At 42.7% G+C, this 19,733-nt stretch overlaps 1 protein-coding gene and 1 pseudogene across 1 annotated transcript; both read left to right on the forward strand.

The window, feature by feature from the left end:
• The first annotated feature begins 782 nt into the window (after positions 1-782).
• On the forward strand, positions 783-14,105 carry FUCA1 (alpha-L-fucosidase 1). The gene is made up of 8 exons (XM_060625071.2): positions 783-1,208; positions 3,073-3,207; positions 5,428-5,565; positions 7,475-7,580; positions 10,034-10,234; positions 11,689-11,879; positions 13,025-13,124; positions 13,346-14,105. Exons 1-8 carry the CDS (start codon positions 835-837, stop codon positions 13,484-13,486), a joined length of 1,386 nt encoding a protein of 461 aa, XP_060481054.1. The 5' UTR covers positions 783-834; the 3' UTR covers positions 13,487-14,105.
• Positions 14,106-14,795: 690 nt separating this feature from the next.
• Positions 14,796-14,950, forward strand: LOC132673928 (U4 spliceosomal RNA; annotated as a pseudogene).
• The last annotated feature ends 4,783 nt before the right edge of the window (positions 14,951-19,733 follow it).

Here is a 19,733-nt window from a genome sequence, read left to right on the forward strand (position 1 = left end):
TTCCTTAGTGGCAGCCTGTGCCCGGGTCTTGTTTTTTTGTTTGGTTTTGTTTCATTTGTTTATTTTTAATTTACATCCAAGTTAGTTAGCATATAGAGCAATAATGATTTCAGGGGTAGATTCCAGTGACTCATCCCCTATGTATAACACCCAGTGCTCATCCCAACAAATGTCTTCCTCAATGCCCCTTGACCATTTAGCCCATCCCCCCACCCACAGCCCCTCCAGCCACCCTCGGTTTGTTCTCTAGGGTCTCATTTTTCCAATTAGATCTTACACTCTTTGAATTGCCTCAGAATGCCCAAAGCAAGTTCAGTAAATATTAGACGGGCACAGTGACCACAGAGGCTCTTCCTCTCTCTGCGCCCTCTCTTCCCCCTCTTCTTCCCTGGCAATGCCTCCACCATCCCTCTAGCCCGCATTTCTGCCTGGGCCGTCACTATGCCCTTCCATCTGGTATTCCTGCCTCCAGGCTGGCTCTTCTCTACTAACGTTCGAAAAGTCCTCTATGGCTCCCAATGACAAAATGCACTAGTCCCAGCTCTCAGCACTCGCCAGGCCTTCCTCACCCCCACTTTTTAACCCAGCTGTGACTCCCTCGTCCCCTCAGGGATCACGGTCAACGACCCTTTGCGTTTTTCTCCTTTTGAGCGCCAGAGGGCGCTGCAGGAAAAGCCGCGGCGGAGAGGAACACAGTCGCCAAGCCGCCTAGGTTGACACGCCCCTTTTCCCCTCCGAGCCAATCATTAGTTAGAGTAGGCGGAACCGGGAGGCCCGCACCTGCGCGTTAAGAAGCGGAGAGGAGGCTCGGAGTCCGCCACTCGGTTCTCCGAGATGAAGTCGCGGGAGGTGGGCGCCGGGCTAGTGCTGCTGCTGCTGGTGCTGCTCCGAGCCGCATACGTGCGCGGGTTCCGGCCTCAGCCCCGTTATACCCCGGACTGGCAGAGTCTGGACTCCCGGCCGCTGCCGGAGTGGTTCGACAAGGCCAAGTTCGGGGTGTTCGTGCACTGGGGCGTGTTCTCGGTGCCGGCCTGGGGCAGCGAGTGGTTCTGGTGGCACTGGAAGGGCGAGGGGCTGCCGCAGTACGAGCAGTTCATGAGGGACAACTACCCGCCCGGCTTCAGCTACGCCGACTTCGGGCCGCAATTCACCGCGCGCTTCTTCAACCCGGACAGCTGGGCCGATCTCTTCCAGGCGGCCGGGGCCAAGTGAGTGTCGCCGCGGGGACCGGCGGAGCTCGCGTTCCCGGCTCGGGCTGACGTTGGGCAGGTGGGAACTGAGTGGGGGCGGGGCGGGAGGGGGGGGGGGGGAGGCGAGGCCGCTGTCCCCGGGTCGCACGGCTGCCCGGCTGACTTAAGGTCCCCCCGGGGCCTGTGATTTGCCTCCTGAAGGATGCAGAACTGAATGTAGCACTCCTGATCAGGAGAAGGCGCGTCTGCTGGGGGGTTCGAAGAAAATAAAGCTTTCAGGGAGGTGGTGGTCTGGAAAGCCCCCTGGTCTACACCTGTTGATCGAGACGATTGAGCTCTGATACCTAATGTCCTTCCAGGTCAACAAAACAATCAGGATTCCAGAATTTTAATCCAGTGGTCTGGAGTTTTGTTACCTCCCTGCAGCCTCCTTCCATGGTGATAGAAAGGGGGTGTATTTAGTTCGTTTCAGCCTTAATATCTCCCAGGGGAAGAGGGAGGGGAGGGGAGTTCTGGTGTGCAGTCCATTTGGACGACAGTACCAGTTCTCACTCACCTGCTTCTTCTCAGTGCCCTGCACACAGAAAGTGCTCAAGAAATGTCTGAACTCTTTTGATAACTGTTGGAGCTTGAGTGTGGTCGGTGCAGAGAACTGAGAGTGTGGCATGCTGAAATGGGGAAGGGAGAGGCTGTTAAAGGCTGGGGCCAATCCTGAAGGACTAATCCGTGAGGGCAGTGTGTGAAGTCAGGTGTGAAGTCAGGGAATGGTTCCCTTCAGCTTCTAGAAGAATCAGCTTGGCGGCCGGGAGGGAAGCAGGTTGGAAGAGGGTAAGAATGGAGGCAGGGAGGTTTCCGGGCTCCTGGCTTAGAGTGGCCTTCCACCCTTACCTTGTCTTCTCAGTCATTTTCTGGGTTTTAGTTTCTCTTGGATAAGTTCTTTTGTCCTAAAAAAAAAATTACAGCTGACTCTTACTAGTGTTTGCCAATAAATATGTGGGAACATAAGGCTTGACTAAATGGAGGAGGTGGTCACTGTCTAATGGGAGCCTTAGAGATCCATACTTTACAAATGACAAAAAATTAAAATCTGGGAGACATCCTTTGTCCAGACCCCTTATTTTGTAGCCCAGGTGACTAGCCCAGACAGAGGAAGGGAACTAATGTCCTGCATCCAAATCTCATGACTCCAAGGTGAAGGTTCTTTCCACCACACCAGGGGTCTGCATACTGTGGCCCGAGAGATGGCCTGTTTCTGTAAGTTCCATGAGATGAGAATGGTTTTTACATTTTAAAGGGTTTAAAAAAGAAAAAGGATATGCTACGGAGAGGAGTGGGGGCCACAAAGGCTGAAGTACTATCTGGCCTTTCAAGTCTTAGAGCTCCCTACCTCAGCCAGTGATTAAATTATCACGTGCAGGCTTCCTCTGTTTTTCTGCCATTAAAGCAAATGAGATGTTGAGTGATTTGGTTGTTATTTCGACATTTTTCTCACCAGTTCTTTTGGTCTTTTGTCACCTCTGTAAGTGAGAGGCAATCCAGGTGACCTTTGCCTTTACTTTTCTATCATCTGCTATTTCCAGAACCGGAGAGCTAAGGTGCACTTCTTTTCCCTTATCTACTCCTCCCTTCCCTCTGGGCGTCCTCCTTGGCTGGGGACTAAAGAATGGTCCTCCTTAAGTTTGCTTCCATTCCTAAAACTCCCCATGGGGGTTTGTGACTGCAGCAGCTCCCTGGGTGTCGCTAATGCAATTACCCATATGCAAGTACGTTTTCTGTAATCAAGTTCTCCGGACCATTTTTAAAACCCTCAGGCATGCTGGGTAAGTTCATGCTTGTGGCCCGCCGCCTGCTTCCTTTGCTCATGTAGTTTTGATGTCCACAGATACGTAGTCCTGACAACAAAGCATCACGAAGGCTTCACAAACTGGCCAAGTCCTGTGTCTTGGAACTGGAACTCCAAGGATGTGGGTCCCCATCGCGATTTGGTTGGTGAGTTGGGAAAAGCTGTTCAGAAGAGGTAGGCATCTACAGATGGTTACTCTTTCATGTCTTTTGATGCACCATTTCCCTCCGATCTTACGTGTCGTCTAAGTTTACGTTCAGCGAGTAGCCTGGCCTTTGAATTAGCAGGCTCTGATGCCCAGCGCTTTTTATGCCTGAACTTTCCATGATACCGTGAGAGAAGGTCATGGCCTTGTTTAGGTGAAGGATACCCAGAGTAGCCCACAATGCCTCATTTGCACCCTATGAAGGATTCTTTCTGGAAGGCCTTGCAACCCAAGGCCTTTTCTGGTGGCTGATGAAGGACTGGGTCTGTCATCTCTGTGTCCCCCTTAGCTGTCAACACGCAGCTTTGCAGGCATTCGGAGAAAGTCTGGCTGAATGGTAGATCCAGAGGGAACTGAAAAGGGCAGTTAGAGCAGCCGAAAAGTGAGGCGAGGAGCCGCTTGGTTGATTCTAATTAATGCTTCCTAATATTTATCAACTTAATAAGAAGTAACTTTCCCAAGGGGCGCCTGGGGGGCTCAGTCAGTTAAGCATCAGACTCTTGATTTCGGCTCAGGTCATGCTCTCACTGTTCCTGGGATGGAGCCCCCCCCCCCCCCCCCATCAGGCTCTGCTGAGAGCTCGGAGCCTACTTGGGATTTTCTCTCCTTCTCTCTGCTGGTGCACTCGCTCCCTCTCTCTCTCTCTCTCTCTCTCACTCTCAAATAAACGTTAAACATTAAAAAAAAAAAAGTAACTTCCCAAGATCAAAGAGCTAGGAAATGGTAGAGGTGGGCTTTGAACCCCGTTATCCTGGTTTTGTGCCCTATAATTCTAGGTATGTTTGCCTGTAGAGAGGAAAAGTAGTGTTTGTCCCCTGCCCAATCCCGCTCTTTTGTGATTTGGTAAACTTGCTGCCCTGCTTCAGGGATAGGCCAGCTGCCTGTTTGTATAAATAAAGTTTGATTGGAACACAGGTACGTCCACTCATTTATGGGTTATGTCTGGGGCTGCTTCAGGCTGCAACTTCAGAGTTGTGATAGAGACCGTGAGGCCCACAAAGTCTAAAATGCTATGTGGCCATAAAGAAAGTGTTTACTGTCTCTGGTCACCTGTTCAATATTCAGTCTCCCAATGCTGTGCTTGGCTCACAGTCCTGCTGTAAAACTCTGAGATGTTGATGAGATCTGGATTTTACCATCCTTGATTTTTACCTTGTTTGTACCTGGTTAGGCCCCAGGTCATATGATGAAACACTTAACTCTAATTCTTTCTGCCTTATCTGTGCGGTTGCAATGTTATCCTTACTTCTTACTGAGTATAGCATTTCTGTGACACTCACCACTTAGAACTCAAAACAAGTTTTATTGTGTACAAAAATAGGTCACTTTGACCCTTTTTCATTTTGGCTAAGAATTCTTAACATTTCAATGTTAAGAACTATTAGTAAATCTTAGGTAAATGAAACAATAAACCTGTATTCATTAATTTCAACTAAATAGAAAATGTTACTAATGATCACTTCTGAGAGATAAGATTTTGGATGTTCTTTATATTTTTTTCTATTTTTTCTATTTTTTTATATTTACATATATTTATAATATTAATATATTATATTATATTATATATTATATATAATTATATATATTATATATTATATAATATAATACAATATATTATATATATAATTATATATAATATATATTATTATATTATATATATAATATATATAATATATATTATAAATATATAATACAATATATTATATATAATTATATATATAATATATATTATATTATAATACAATATATTATATATATAATTATATATTATTATATTTATAATTATATATTATATATTTATATATATTTAGAATATTTTATTTTTTCTATTTTTTCTATTTTTCTATTTTTTCTATTTTCCAGTATCTTTACTGGAAGAAAAACAGTTCTTAAAAAAGAACTGTGTGTCATTACTGAGATAATGGACATAGATAAAATATGGTTTAAAGAACATTTGGTGTTAAGATAGTTATGTATAAAAAGTAGTCATGTGTATTATCAAAAACCCAATCATCTTGTTTAAGTTAATGATAAGACATAATTTAAGGAAATGGTTTGGGATCCCACTGCCCTGCAAACCCTTACGGGTGAGTTTCACTGAGATGTAAAATGCTGTCACTGATTTTTCTTAAACTAAATTATTTTTTCTTTGCTTACTGGACAGGTACTGTTCTGTTTTTCTTTTTCAGGAACATGCGTTATGGACTCTATCACTCACTGTTAGAATGGTTCCACCCACTCTACCTACTTGATAAGAAAAATGGCTTCAAAACACAGCATTTTGTCTATGCAAAAACAATGCCAGAACTGTACGACCTTGTTTACAGGTAAAAAAAAAAAAAAATTCTTTTTGGTCTTATGACTTTTATCAGTGAAATTAGAGCTTCCTATAGGATACTGTTAAGTTGGGGGGAAGGGGAAAGGAAGGACTATGGAAAAAAATCTACAAGACATCAAAATAAGAATGGTGGTTTGTATTAAGACAGAGTATATTTTTTTCCTCCTCTACTTCTCAAAACTCCCATAATGTGGTCATAATTGTCTTTATAGGTTAAAATGAACAAAACCAAGGATGGTGGTTAAGTCAAAACTTCAGTCCCTCTTTACATATAGTTTTCTCTGTCGGGACCTTGCAGAGGGGCAACAAGCCCCTGCGTAGGATTTGGCATCCGGCAGATTTGCATTTGAACCCTGGCTCTTGTTACAAGCCTTAAATGACTACCCTTCTGAGCCTCACATTCTCATCGTGTAAAGTAGGGAAATCGTGCCTTTTACATAGGGCTCAGAACAATATGTGAAAAGTATCTGGCACCTTGCCTGTACAGAAAAAGGGTGGCATTATCATTATTATCGTTAAAACGATCACTTTCACATTGGGGTTCAGCACTAGTCTTCACCATGCTTTATTTCTAGTTTGCCCTTCTCGCACCTGGGCGTGCCACCTCGTAGAGGATGGTGAACCTTCAAGACTCTAGCGGCAGCCATCTCTGCCTGGACTCTCATTTTAGACCAAAACCAAAACAACACTCCTTGCGTCCAGATGACTTCCCTAAGGAAATAGTACGGTCGTAAGAGACCCGCAGAGGTTCGGAGTCCCGACGGAACTGGATCTGAAACCCGGTTCTTTTTCTTGCTGGCTGTATGGCCTTGAACAAACTCCTTAATCTGTCTAGATCTCAGTTTCTTTATCTGTGAAAGGAGGTTAATAGACACTGCGGGGCTGTTGTGAAAACTAATGAGGTAATGATGAGTATAAAGTGCCTAGTACAGTTTCTCATACACGGTACCACACAGGCCACCTGCGTTTTATCTTGCCTCTCAGACAGGCAATCTTTTTCCTGAAGTCCACTTGCTGTCCTGCTTACAGAGCACAGCACAGGATCAGGATCGGGTAAATTTGCACATGAGTTTCAGCTCCTATCACTTACAAGCTTTGCCACCTAAAACACACTGCCCTGCTGAGCATCAGGTTCTTGCTCTCTAAATGGGAATAATCGTGCTTACCTCATAGGTGCGTGTGCTCACGCCGCATAGAGCTCAGAGTGTCACTATGTGAAAGGTGCAGCTGTGGCTCAAGTGGACTCAAAAGATCCTTTATAGTTGAAGCTATGGCAGTTGTCCAAAAACAGTGCATTTGGTGGAATAGTTGAAGCTTTTTTTTTTTTTTTTTTAACATTTATTCATTTTTGAGAGACATTGTGAGTGGGGGAGGGGCAGAGAGAGAGGGAGACACAGAATCCGAAGCGGGCTCCAGGCTCTGAGCTGTCAGCACAGAGCCTGATGCGGGACTAGAACTCACAGACCACGAGATCATGACCTGAGCTGAAGTCAGACGCTTAACTGACTGAGCCACCCAGGTGCCCCGAAGCGCTTAATACATCTTAAAAGCAGACACCTTAATCCTACAGTTCTGGAGCACCACTCTTGATCAGAAGTAGTTGCTGGAAGGAAATCAAATTGTATATATACCAATTGGGACTCTTTTTTCGGAAGACATTGAAAAAAGATTAGGAGGAAATATACCAAAATATTGTGTATTAGACAGCGGTTATATGAGCAACCATAACAGTTACAGCTGTTGTTTTTGTCTCTTTAGTTTTCCACATTCTCTGCACCATGTAATTTTTTGGTACTTTCAAAATGGGAGAAATTTTTATATTTGTTACAAAATAGATCCGTAAGACCTTACTGCGAACAGATTCAGATGATAAACTTTCCTAATTGTGTATCTTTCAGGTATGAACCTGACTTGATTTGGTCTGATGGAGAGTGGGAATGTCCTGATACTTACTGGAACTCTACAGAGTTTCTTTCTTGGCTCTACAATGATAGCCCAGTCAAGGCATGTGATTGTATGACTTCTCTCTTATTTGTCTGTTATGAGAAAAGAAAGAGTAAGGAGCCAAGATCTGGAGTAGTAACAGTGACAACAGCAACAATAATAAATACTAATAGCAACGTGGAGGTGGTAGGGACCAGGGGACTTCATGGGTAGTAAAGGTTTCTCCTTTCCCCCCCCTTCCTTAGAGTATAAGCTTTTCTTTTTCTTCTTTAATTCTTGATTTAAATTTTTTTTTTTTTTTAATATTTACTTGTTCTTGAGAGACAGAGCATGAATGGGAGAGGAGCAGAGAGAGAGGGAGACAGAATCCAAAGCAGGCTCCAGGCCCTGAGCTGTCAGCACAGAGCCCGACACAGGGCTCGAACTCACAGATCGTGAGATCATGACCTGAGCTGAAGTTGGACGCTCAATGGGCTGAGCCACCTTTGATTCTTGACTTTGACAACAGAGGTTTACATCTTGTTAAATTTAAGGAGTAGAATTTGACAATAAATTTCATATATTGAAAAAAAAAAAAATTTAAGGAGTAGAATAGAAGCAGTATGTAGAAATCCCAGAGACTTAGAGAAAGTAAAATATACTATTAAGCACACGAACATTATAAATGAAAAAAAAAAACAAAAAAAACCCAGCCCTCCCCCCCAAATTAATAGACAAAACATAAAAATTAAATGATGGGAATGAGATGTACATATTTATGACTGTACCTAATCTGTGTTGGTCATGTGGTTTAACTCTTGAGGAAATTTCCTTGCCCTTCTATCCAAATTCTTGACGGAACTTTGCCTCCCTCCCCTCCCCCTCCTCCTCCCCCCTGCTACATACTCAGCACTATGACACTGTATAACTGCCCGTTTCTGGTTTGTATTTCCATACGCTTACAAAGTCACAGAAGCCTGGGTCTTCACCGCACAAAAATTGAACAATTCTGCATATTCTGGATTTGTTGTGGATTTTCAAGAAAAATCCAAGTATAGCACCAGGTTGTACTGAGCTATCTTGGTAGATTCATAAACCTCCTAAGGAGCTTATTGGGTAACTGTTACTAAATTCAGGAGGTAAAAAGGGAAAAACCGATGTGACACCTAGAAATTAAGAGTGCTTTTCTGGGATTTGCCAAGTGTGGAGGGACTCAGGGGGCACAGCTTAAAACGGGCTTTCCCCAAGGTGCTCACCCTGGACCGGCTCCGATGTGCACCCTCGGGTGGGACGTTGCAGATGCTGTTCTGCACACTCTTGTTCTATGCTTTCTCGTGCGTTAGGAAGGAGGGTTATTTCGGAGCTATGCTCATCTTGGGAAGTGCTTTTAGGAGAAGTCCCTTTTCCTTACTGTTCCTTCTGTCCGTAATTCCCACATGGCTCCCTCCTGTGCTTCCTCCAGTCTTCCCCCAGAGCTCATCTGATTCGTGCAGCCTTCCTAGTCCCCCTGTCTGAAATTGCAGCATGCCCCTGTCTCCCTGCTGGCTTTTTCCCTTAGCACTGCCTGGCTTAACATTTTTCAGATGTCACTTGCCTTGTTTCTTAACTCTCTCTGACTAAAGGGTCAGCTTTCTGAGGGCAAGGTTTTGGGTCTATTCATTGCTACATCCCCAACCCCAAGAACAGTACTTAGCCAGTTAGGCACCTAATAAGTATTAGTTAAATGTTAACTAAATCTGGCTCCTGACAATTCATATTCTTTGCTAGAATTAAGAAACACTCCCGGATTAGTGTTTCCCCTTTAAGTTAGGTAATTAACTCTGCTGTGCTGTCATATTGTCCACACGTCTGTCTCCTCAGCCAGTCTCTGCTGGATCTCTAAGGACAAAAACTGTTTTATTCACCTTAGATATGCCAGCACGAGCATAATGGTAGTATTAATCATTAACATTGAGATAATCTGCGTAATTTCTCAGAGTGCAGCAAAGATTTGAAGGAAGGAAAAGAATATTTGCTGACTTTTCTTTACCTAGGAAAAGGAAGTCAGGGTTATATAGTGGAAAGCATCTTGGGCTGAGTTCACCTACCAGCTTCACAATCTCAGCTTCCTGAAACTCTGCCCAGGGATGTGACCTTGGGCAAGTCTTCTCTCCATTTCTCCTTTATAGAAGAAGTGGTTTACCAGATGGTCTTTAAAACAGGCTCTCCCAGCTCTGACGTTACCTATGGGCCTAGCAGGGTTTCTCAGCCTAGCACTGTTGACATTTGGGGCTGGATGTTTTGTTGTGAGACATTTAACAGCATCCCTGGCCTCTACCCATAGATAGCAATAGCACCACCCCGACTGTGGCAACCAAAAATGTCTCCAGACTTTGCCAAAAGTCTCCAGAGTAAAACAGCCCCCAAACGAGAACCACTGTTGTAGACCAAGTCTGCTCCTTCTGTCCAGATACATACTTAATTTACCAAACAGCATTACATAAGGAGGCTAGGTGGTTTTACCTCTGGTGACCCAGTACTCTTTCTTCCTTTAGGACAAGGTAGTGGTAAATGACCGATGGGGTCAGAACTGTTCCTGTCACCATGGAGGATACTACAACTGTCAGGATAAATTCAAGCCAGAGAGCTTGCCAGATCACAAGTGGGAAATGTGTAGCTCCATAGACAAGGTCTCCTGGGGCTATCGTCGCAACATGGTGATATCTGACGTCGCAACTGAGTGTGAAATCATTTCGGTAAGAACACTTACGAGTTAGGTGTTTGTTAACTACTATCTCAAACCAGCCTTCTAACTAAGAGTGGTGGGAGCATTCTGGGATGGAAGTGCAGCTCGATCCATAGACCCACTGGGGTCATTGAACATACCCACAGAAACCTGTCCTAAGGAAATCATTGTACTTACAGAAGAAGGTTTTACATACAGAGATGTTCTTCCCAGGATTATCTGCAGTTGGACATGCGGATTGTGTTCATTTCTGGCAGCCATAAGGGGATATTTAAGTAGATTTGGGGATTTTCCTTAACCATTAAAAAGTTTATGAATGTAATATTGGGTCAGTGCCTGGGGATTGCGTGAAAAAATAAGTTATGAATTACCACAGCTATATAAAATCTATTTCCACTGCATGGGAAAAAGACCAGAAGGGAGTATCAAAAGTTGGTGGTGTAGTGTCTTTGGGATACTGTGACAGTCTCCTTTTTAAAATTTTGTGAGTGTAACCATAATTTTTCTGGGCCTCCTTGAAGTGCACCTGTTTGAGGTCATAGTAAATACACACACACACACACACACTCCAGAAGCCTTGAAGAATATATTTCTTTACAGCATCTTTTCCCGGAGAGGCAGCATATACATTTATGTAGCCCATTTCTTTTTTTTTTTTAATGTTTATTTATTTATTTTTGAGAGAGGGAGAGAGACAGAGCACGAGTGGGGGAGGGGCAGAGAGAGAGGGAGACATAGAATCCCAAGCAGGCTCCAGGCTCCAAGCTGTCAGCACAGAGCCCGACGCAGGGCTCGAACCCACAAACCGTAAGATCACGACCTGAGCCAAAGGCGGATACTTAACCGACTGAGCCACCCAGGCTACATAGCCCATTTCATACAGAGCGTCCCGAATTCTGCAGATCTCGTCCATGTCCCCAAAGTGCCCCTAGCACCCCCTCAAAATCTCTCTTGTCTTATCCCCATATTCTCTCTATGTGGCTCCATGGGATCACATCACAGCAAAGTGTTTTGTCCTCCCCTTCCCTGCTCACACTTTGCCCTTCTGACACATGACCTTCCCAGTGCGTGCCGCACCGTGGGGAGTGCAGGCTGACACGGAAGCACCCATGATCACTTCCTGGAATTCAAGTTAATCTATTTCTCCACTCTGTAGCAGGATTTTTTCAGTTTTCTCATATAAACCCGTCCTGCTTTCATAATGACAAAAAATATATGGCATTTTCAAAAGGGTAAAGGCTATTCACCAAAGGAGATTCTTTTTCTTAATACCTATGTGTTTCAGATTCTGTGTCTCCCTCTCTCTGACCCTCCCCCGTTCATGCTCTGTCTCTCTCCGTCTCAAAAATAAATAAACGTTTAAAAAAAAAAATTTTTTTTTAATAAAAAAAATACCTATGTGTTCTCAGCATCATGCTGGGCTTGGCACTCGTAGCTACGGTTTCACTGTTCTGCTCTCTCCAGGAACTGGTTCAGACAGTGAGCTTGGGAGGCAACTACCTTCTCAACATTGGGCCAACTAAAGACGGGCTGATAGTTCCCATCTTCCAAGAAAGGCTTCTTGCTGTTGGGAAGTGGCTGAGCATCAATGGGGAGGCCATCTATTCCTCTAAACCGTGGAGGAAGCAACTGGAGAAGAACACGACGTCTGTGTGGTGAGCTTGTCCTTCGTTGTGGGCGGGAGCAGGACGGCGGCCCGTCCCAAACTGGCGTCTCCTCGGGTCCGCAGTGTTAGAAGCCAGGCTGGAAGCCATCTTGATTGAGGAAACCCGGAGCCGTTCTTTTGCTGTTAAATTTGTACCCCAGTTTATGTCTGAAGCCACCAGGATATCTTTGACTCGTGAGAGGTGTGGTGGGCTTCGTGAAGGAAGGAGCCACGAGGCATCTGTTAACATACTTGACCTCGTTACCCTATCTCTAAAAATAGTAATAGCCAATACTTGCACAGCACCTACAGTGTGTTAGGCTCCAATCCAAATTCTTCCCATTCACATAATCCCTTCAGTAGCCCTACCAAGCGGACACTGTTATCATCCCCATGTTGCAAGTGAGAAGGGGACCCAGGGCAGTTCTATACAGTTCCTAACCCTAGGACCACAAAGCTAACTAGTGGAGAAGTTGTGATCGAAACTTGGAATTTCGAATCTAGTTATTTGACCTTGGGCCTGTGTTTTTCAAATGCGAAGCTGGGCAAAGATACTTAACTTCCTGGAGTTGTTGTGATGGTTAAGCGCGATAACTTATGTAAAGCGCCCGAGAGCATGCCCAGCGTATACAAAGTGCTCAGCGAAAGGTATCTGCAGGTGTTACACCATAGCACATAGGTCTTTGGATCGGGGGAAACACGTTCATCCTTCCGTTTCGAGTGAATTTCTATTTAGTGATTTTCATCCTCTTCTCTAAGCCTGGTGAACTCTCAGAACAAATGCGTCTTTATTGTACATCTTGCCCTTGTTAGATCCTCTGCTGTTCTCCCACAGATTTAGGGTTGAAAAAAGATTTGAATAATAAGGGAAGTGGCTTCAATGTGAAATAACTAGTATAAGCGTTAAAATTTTTTAAAGACAATTTCTAGCCCAGTAGAGCAGGAAAATGGAAGAGATCACCAAAAAGAGCCTTCCAAGGCTGTTTTCTTTCCTTCCTGCAGACCTTAACTGGTGTCCGAGTAAGCATCACTTCCTAGCAGCAGTGACAGACTCAAGGTCTTGGAGTTGGTAGATAACTGAAAGGGAGATGTATAAGGTTATGTGTCAGGCTCACAAGCCAGGTATTTCTGACAATGGTGTTTCTTTTTTCCCAGGTATACCTCAAGAGAAACAACTGTTTATGCCATTTTCCTGCACTGGCCAGAAAATGGAGTCTTAAGCCTCGTATCCCCCATAACTACCTCGACTACACAGGTAAGGAGCCTCTCAGTCTGTCTTTTCTGAGAGGTAACTTTTTTTAAAGGAATGGGAGGTCATCTCTGTTTCTTCCCTTTGGCCCCAGTTTTCCCCCATTTTGATTCCCCTTTTAGACCGTCTGCCCTCCCCTGGCCCGGTGTGGCTGTCTCCCATCATGTTCAAGCCGTATTCTGTACTCAGTGCACTGATGTGTGATCATTCCCTTTTACTTTCTGCAGATAACGATGCTGGGGATCGAAAAAGATCTGAAATGGTCTCCAGATCCAGAAGGAGGTCTACTCATTTATCTGCCCCAGTTACCACTCCTTACTCTCCCAGTTGACTTTGGTTGGACTATAAAGCTGATAGGAGTGGAGTGACCACTGGAGCTCAGGCAGAACTGTCTTCTCTTTGCTGCTTTGATTTTCCTCTTATAGCACCATCGTTGTAATAAACTACTTCTCTACTCAGAGCTGGATTTTCCAACACATTTTAATCAAAGGAACTGAGGGTCTGTACTGATGTCTCTGTGGATCAGGGATCTGACATCCATGGCTAGCATGTCTCTCTCTGGGCAGAAGGAACTAATCGGTTAAGCTCTGAGTTCATCCTTCTCTTCCCAACTCGGGAAATTCTCTACCCTGGAAACTTCCCTCCATTCTCTGTGTCCGAAACCTGTTTCCTTACTCAGTGACTTCAGGTAAAGAATAAGCCAGTCACCCTATTGCCTGTGGAAGGAGGTGAAAAAGGTTTAGCAAGCTCAACCACATGCTGTTTACCTAGTGCCATTTGTCATCCCCACCCTTCCAAGAGGTGGAGAGCCTGGAAGGGAAAGAAGAGGCTTGCTAGACTGCACGTGGTCAGCTCTTTGAAAGTTTCCAAAGCAAACTAGGGACTCAGAAGTCCAGTTTGTTTACAGAGATATTATGAAGGAAATGAATGTGATTCTGCCTTGCTTTTTAAAATACGATCAAATAAATAAATTTTTATGTCAAATCATTTCTACCAAAAAGCATGTTGTAGTCTTCTTCTCCCAGTTTCTGTATGGACTGCTTATAAAAAGCTTTATATTTCTGTAAAAAGAAAAAAAAAAAAAAAAGACTCGCCAAGTCTCCTTAATGCAGAACAGAGAACATAATTCCTTGGTTTTTTTGCTTCTCTAATACTGCTTCTTTTGAGTTGGCTACCAGTTCAGCACCCCCCCCCCCTTTAATTATAGATCTAATCAGATTTTCCATTTATTTTTTTTTTTTCAACTTTTTTTTTTTTTTTTTTTTTTTATTTATTTTTGGGACAGAGAGAGACAGAGCATGAACCGGGGAGGGGCAGAGAGAGAGGGAGACACAGAATCGGAAACAGGCTCCAGGCTCCGAGCCATCAGCCCAGAGCCTGACGCGGGGCTCGAACTCACGGACCGCGAGATCGTGACCTGGCTGAAGTCGGACGCTTAACCGACTGCGCCACCCAGGCGCCCCTCCATTTATTTTTTATTTGGTAGATATATTTAGACATCTTAACACGACGTTTAAGGAATGTTTGCTTTCTCAAGCACATGGAATATTTATAAATATAAATACCAAAGGAGCACTATCATACAGATGTCTGCAACATCATTAAAGGACCATAAAAACATAAAAACCTGGAGGAAAAAAGCCTATAGTTTGGAAATTTTAAAACATACTTTAAAATAGCTTTGCACAGTGGCAGTATCATAGCCAATGAGGTTTATCCGAGGCACGATTATTGCTAATTAAAACATACTTTAAAATAACTCACTGATCAAAGAAGGCACCATACAGGGAATGAGAAAATGCTTAGAATAATATTGAGAACACTATGTACTGAACCTTGTGAGATGGAATGAAGTCTTTAGAGAGGATGCTGGGAAGATGGCAGAGAGGAGGCACCAGGAATCTATCTCCAGACCTGGACAACAATTGCACTGGCAGAATTTGATGCAACTTTTGTAGAACTGTGGAGTCTACCAAGGCTCCAACTTCCAAAGGAAGATTTGGATGGTAAATTGTGGTTAGTGTTGGTCAACTTAGCTGCCTATTCCCCACCCCCAGCCACGGAACAGGCAGCTATGAATGTGTTCCTGGAACAACTTGCACACAGCTCATGGGAGCCCAAGAGGGCAAAAAGGACCCTGCCCTCCAAATACCCGGGATTTGAGCTCAGATCTCTGATGGCTGCTTCTGGTCACAGAGGTGGGCAGCCATTGTTGTGCCTCCCCCATTGTTGCAAGCCCCTCCTCCTTGGGCTAAAGTGACTTCCAGTGGATTTAAAGGGCTAGTGCTCTCCCCTCTCCCATTCAAATATTACCCATTTGGGGAGCCAGACATTAAAAACGAGGATATTCAAAAGCAACTGCATGTATGAGGAGAATTAGAAAGTGACCATGCATGCCCAGGGAAAGGCTCAGAAAAGACCTGAGGAGACCTTAAGTTTATACCTCTGGATTATCCTCAGCATAGAAACAGCCTACAATAATCAAAATACAAAAACAATAACAACAACAAAACCCCAGCAAACCCAGGAGGGTAGTAACTGATTTCCAGAGTTAACGACATTATTAGATTCCAACTTCCAGTTTTAAACAAATCACCAGGCATGCAAAGAAACAGGGAAACATGTCCCTTCAAAAGAAAAAAGTGAATCAACAGAAACTTAAAAACAAGTCTCTGAAAAAGACCTGATGGCAGATAAATTAGACCTTAAAACAGCTGCCTTAAAGACGCTCAAAAAACTAAAGGAAGCTGTGGGAGAAATTCGAGAAAATGATGTATGAATGAAACCTATGTCAATAGATAGCTAGATAACGTAAGAAACCACACACGCACAAAATTCTGGAGCTGAAAAGTACAATAACTAAAATGAGAAATTCACCAGAGGGATTCAAAGGTAGATTTGACTAGGCAGAAGAAAGGATACCGCACTTGAAGACAGGACAATGGAAATTATGGAGCCTGAGGAACTGAAAGAAGAAAGATTGAAGAAAAGACCATATGTTAGAGCAGAGATCAACAGAATAGAGAACCAAAAAACAATAGAGAAGATAAATGAAACAATTGTTTTTTCAGGGCGCCTGGGTGGCTCAGTCAGTTGAGCATCCAACTCTTGATTTCACCTCAGGTCATGATCCCAGGGTTATGGGATTGAGCCCTGTGTCAGGCTCTGCACTGAGTTTGGAGCCTGCTTAAGATTTTCTCTCTCTGAGCCAAAGCATAAGAGACTCTTAAAAACTGAGAACAAACTGAGGGTTGATGGGGGGTGGGAGGGAGGGGAGGGTGGGTGATGGGTGTTGAAGAGGGCACCTTTTGGGATGAGCACTGGGTGTTGTATGGAAACCAATTTGACAATAGACTTCATATATTGAAAAAAAATTTTTTTTAATTAAAAAAAAAAAAAAAGATTTTCTCTCTCTGCCCCCCTCTCCTACTTGCATGTGAACTGTCTCTCTCTAAAAAAAACTTTTTTTAAAGTTCATTTTTTGAAAAGATCAGCAAAATGACAAACCTGTAGCTATGATGAAAAAAGAAGATTCAAATTACTAAAATAAAAATGAAAATGGGGACATTACTACTAATTCTATAGAAATAAAAAGGACTATAAGAGAAAACTAATGAGCAGTTGTACTCCAACAAACTGGATAACCTAGATGAAGTGGGAAATTTCCAAAAAACAAAACCTACCAAGACTGCATCACAAAGAAATAGAAAACCTGAATAGACTTATAACTAGTAAGGAGATTGAATCAATAGTTTTAAAATCTCCTGTCAAAGAAAATCCCTGGACCCAATAGCTTCTTGACAAATTCTACCGTTTAAAGAACTAACTTTTCCAAAAAATTAAAGAGGAGAGAAAACTTCCTAACTTTGCGAGACCAGCATTAAACTCATATCAACCCAGACAAAGACACTACCGGAAGACTACAGACCAATATCCCTATGATCATTGATGCAAAACTCTTCAACAAAATACTAGCAAACCCAAATCAGCAAAATATTCAAAGTATTACACACCATCACCAAGTGGAATTTATTCATGGAATGCAAGGATGGTTCAAGATACAGAAATCAATCGTTATAATACACCACATTAACAAAATGAAGGGGAAAAAACATGATCATCTCAACTGATGAAAGCATTTGACAAAATCCAACACTTTTTTGTGACAAATACACTCAAGAAACTAGGACTAAAAGCAAACTACCTCGACATAATAAAAGCCATATAAAAAACCTGTAGCAAACATCATACTCAATGGTGAAAGACTGAAAGCTTTTCCTCTAGGACCACACACAAGACATGAATTCCTGCTTTTACCACTTCTCTTTGGAAGTCCTAGCCAGAGCAGCTAGTCAAGAAAAAGAAATAAAAGCTATCCAAATTAAAAAGGAATAAGTAAAATACTCTGTTTGCAGATGATATAAGCTGATATGTAGAAAACCCTGAAGATTCCCATACACACACACACACACACACACACACACACTGTTAGTTACTAAGTAACCAAACAGCATGGTACTGGCATAAAGCAGACATAAAGTAGATAAATGGATTAGAATAGAGAGACTCAAAATAAATCCTTGCACATGTGGTCAAATTATTTTTGAAAACGGTGCCAAGACATTCACTGGGGGAAAAAAAACAGTCTTTTCGACAAATGGTGCTGGGAAAACTAGATATCTATGTGCAAAAGAATGAAGTTAGACCCTTCTCTGATATCATACAAGATTAACTCAAAATGGATCAAATACCTACACGTAAGGCCCAAAAACAATAAAACTCTTGGAAGACAGATGACATAGGACAAGAGTTCATGATACTGGATTTGGTAGTGATTTTGTGGATACACCAAAGGCACAGAAAACAAAAAGAAATAGACAAATGGACTTAATGAAAATTTTTAAAATTTGTGCATCCAAAGGCACCATCAACAGGATTTATAGAACAAACCTCAGTTAAAAAAAAAAAGAATGCGGGGTGCCTGGTGGCTCAGTCGGTTAAGCGTCCAACTTCGGCTCAGGTCATGATCTCGCGGTTTGTGAGTTCAAGCCCCGTGTCGGGCTCTGTGCTGACAGCTCAGAGCCTGGAGCCTGTTTCCGATTCTGTGTCTCCCTCTCTCTCTCTGACCCTCCCCCGTTCATGCTCTGTCTCTCTCTGTCTCAAAAATAAATAAGCGTTTAAAAAATTTTGTTTAAAAAAAAGAATGCATACCTCAGAATGGGAGAAAATATTTGCAAATAATATATCTGATAATGTTAAATATTTAATATTATTTTTAATATTAATAAAATATTGATTTTATTTAATATTCTGATTAAAATCCAGAATATAAAGTAGACTCCTAAAACTCAACTAACGAAGGACAGACCAATTTAAAAATGGAAAAGGACTTCAACATATATTTTTCCAAAGAAAATATACAAATGGACATTAAGAATAAAAAGATGATCGGAATCACTAATCGCTAGGGAAGTAGAAATCAAAACCCCGAGATGGCACTTTACAACCATCAGAATGGCTTTTTCAAAAAACAAAAAGACAAACCAGAAAATAAGTGTCGGCAAGGATGAGGAGAAATTGGAACCCTTGTGCGTTGCTGGTGGGAATGTAAAAGGGTGCAACTTTTGTGAAAAACAATGTAGCACTTCCTGAAAAAAATTAGACGTAGACTTACCATACGGTCCAGCCATTGCACTTTGGGGTGTATACCCCAAAGAACTGAAAACAGAGTCTCAAAAAGAGTATTTGTACACCTATGTTGATACCAGCATTGTTCACAATCATCAAAACATGGAGGTAACCCAAGTGTCTGTTGACAGATGAATGGATAAGCAAACCGAAATATACTTACATATGTGTTTGCTTTTCAATGTATTTCACCTGTATATTGCACAGTTTGCTTAGCCACATATATGTTACTCAATGTCAAAAAGGAAGGAAATTCCACAATGATACAACACGGATAACCCTTGAGAACATTAAATGAAATCAGCCAGTCACAAGAAGATTCCACTTCTCTGAGATACTTAGCATAGTTCGAATCACAGAGACAGAAAGTAGAGTGGTGGGTACCGGCTGTAGAATTTCAGTTTTACAAGATGAAATCAGTTGTCGTGATGGATGACAGTGATGGTTGTACATTATGAATATTTAATACCACTGAACTGTACACTTAAAAATGATTAAGATGATAAATTGTATGTTATATGTATTTTACCACAATAAAAAATGGGAAAAAATGGAAAAGTGTACTTAAAGGAAACATATAGCCTTAAATTTATATTGGGAAAAATTAAAGGCTGAGATTTTTTTTTTTTTATTTTTTTTTTAACGTTTATTTTTGACAGAGAGACACAGAGCATGAACGGGGGAGGGTCAGAGAGAGAGGGAGACACAGAATCTGAAACAGGCTCCAGGCTCTGAGCTGTCAGCACAGAGCCCGACGCGGGGCTCGAACTCACGGACCGCGAGATCATAACCTGAGCCGAAGTCAGACGCTTAACCGACTGAGCCACCCAGGCGCCCCAAGGCGGAGATTTAATAAGTTATGGAATATCATTGTAAAAACATCAGGAAGCAGGGTTGGGGGGTGGAAACGGAGCACCAATTCAAAGA

This window comes from Panthera onca, chromosome C1 (assembly GCF_046562875.1).
Source record: "Panthera onca isolate mPanOnc1 chromosome C1, mPanOnc1 haplotype 2, whole genome shotgun sequence".
NCBI classification, from domain to species: Eukaryota; Metazoa; Chordata; class Mammalia; order Carnivora; family Felidae; genus Panthera; species Panthera onca.

Excerpts from the sequence above, each read along its gene's own strand:
- FUCA1 (XM_060625071.2), top strand. The coding sequence starts at position 835 with ATGAAGTCGCGGGAGGTGGGCGCCGGGCTAGTGCTGCTGCTGCTGGTG. Across the intron at positions 3,208-5,427 it reads GGAAAAGCTGTTCAGAAGAG|GAACATGCGTTATGGACTCT; the intron begins GTAGGCATCTAC and ends TTTCTTTTTCAG. Across the intron at positions 5,566-7,474 it reads CTGTACGACCTTGTTTACAG|GTATGAACCTGACTTGATTT; the intron begins GTAAAAAAAAAA and ends TGTATCTTTCAG.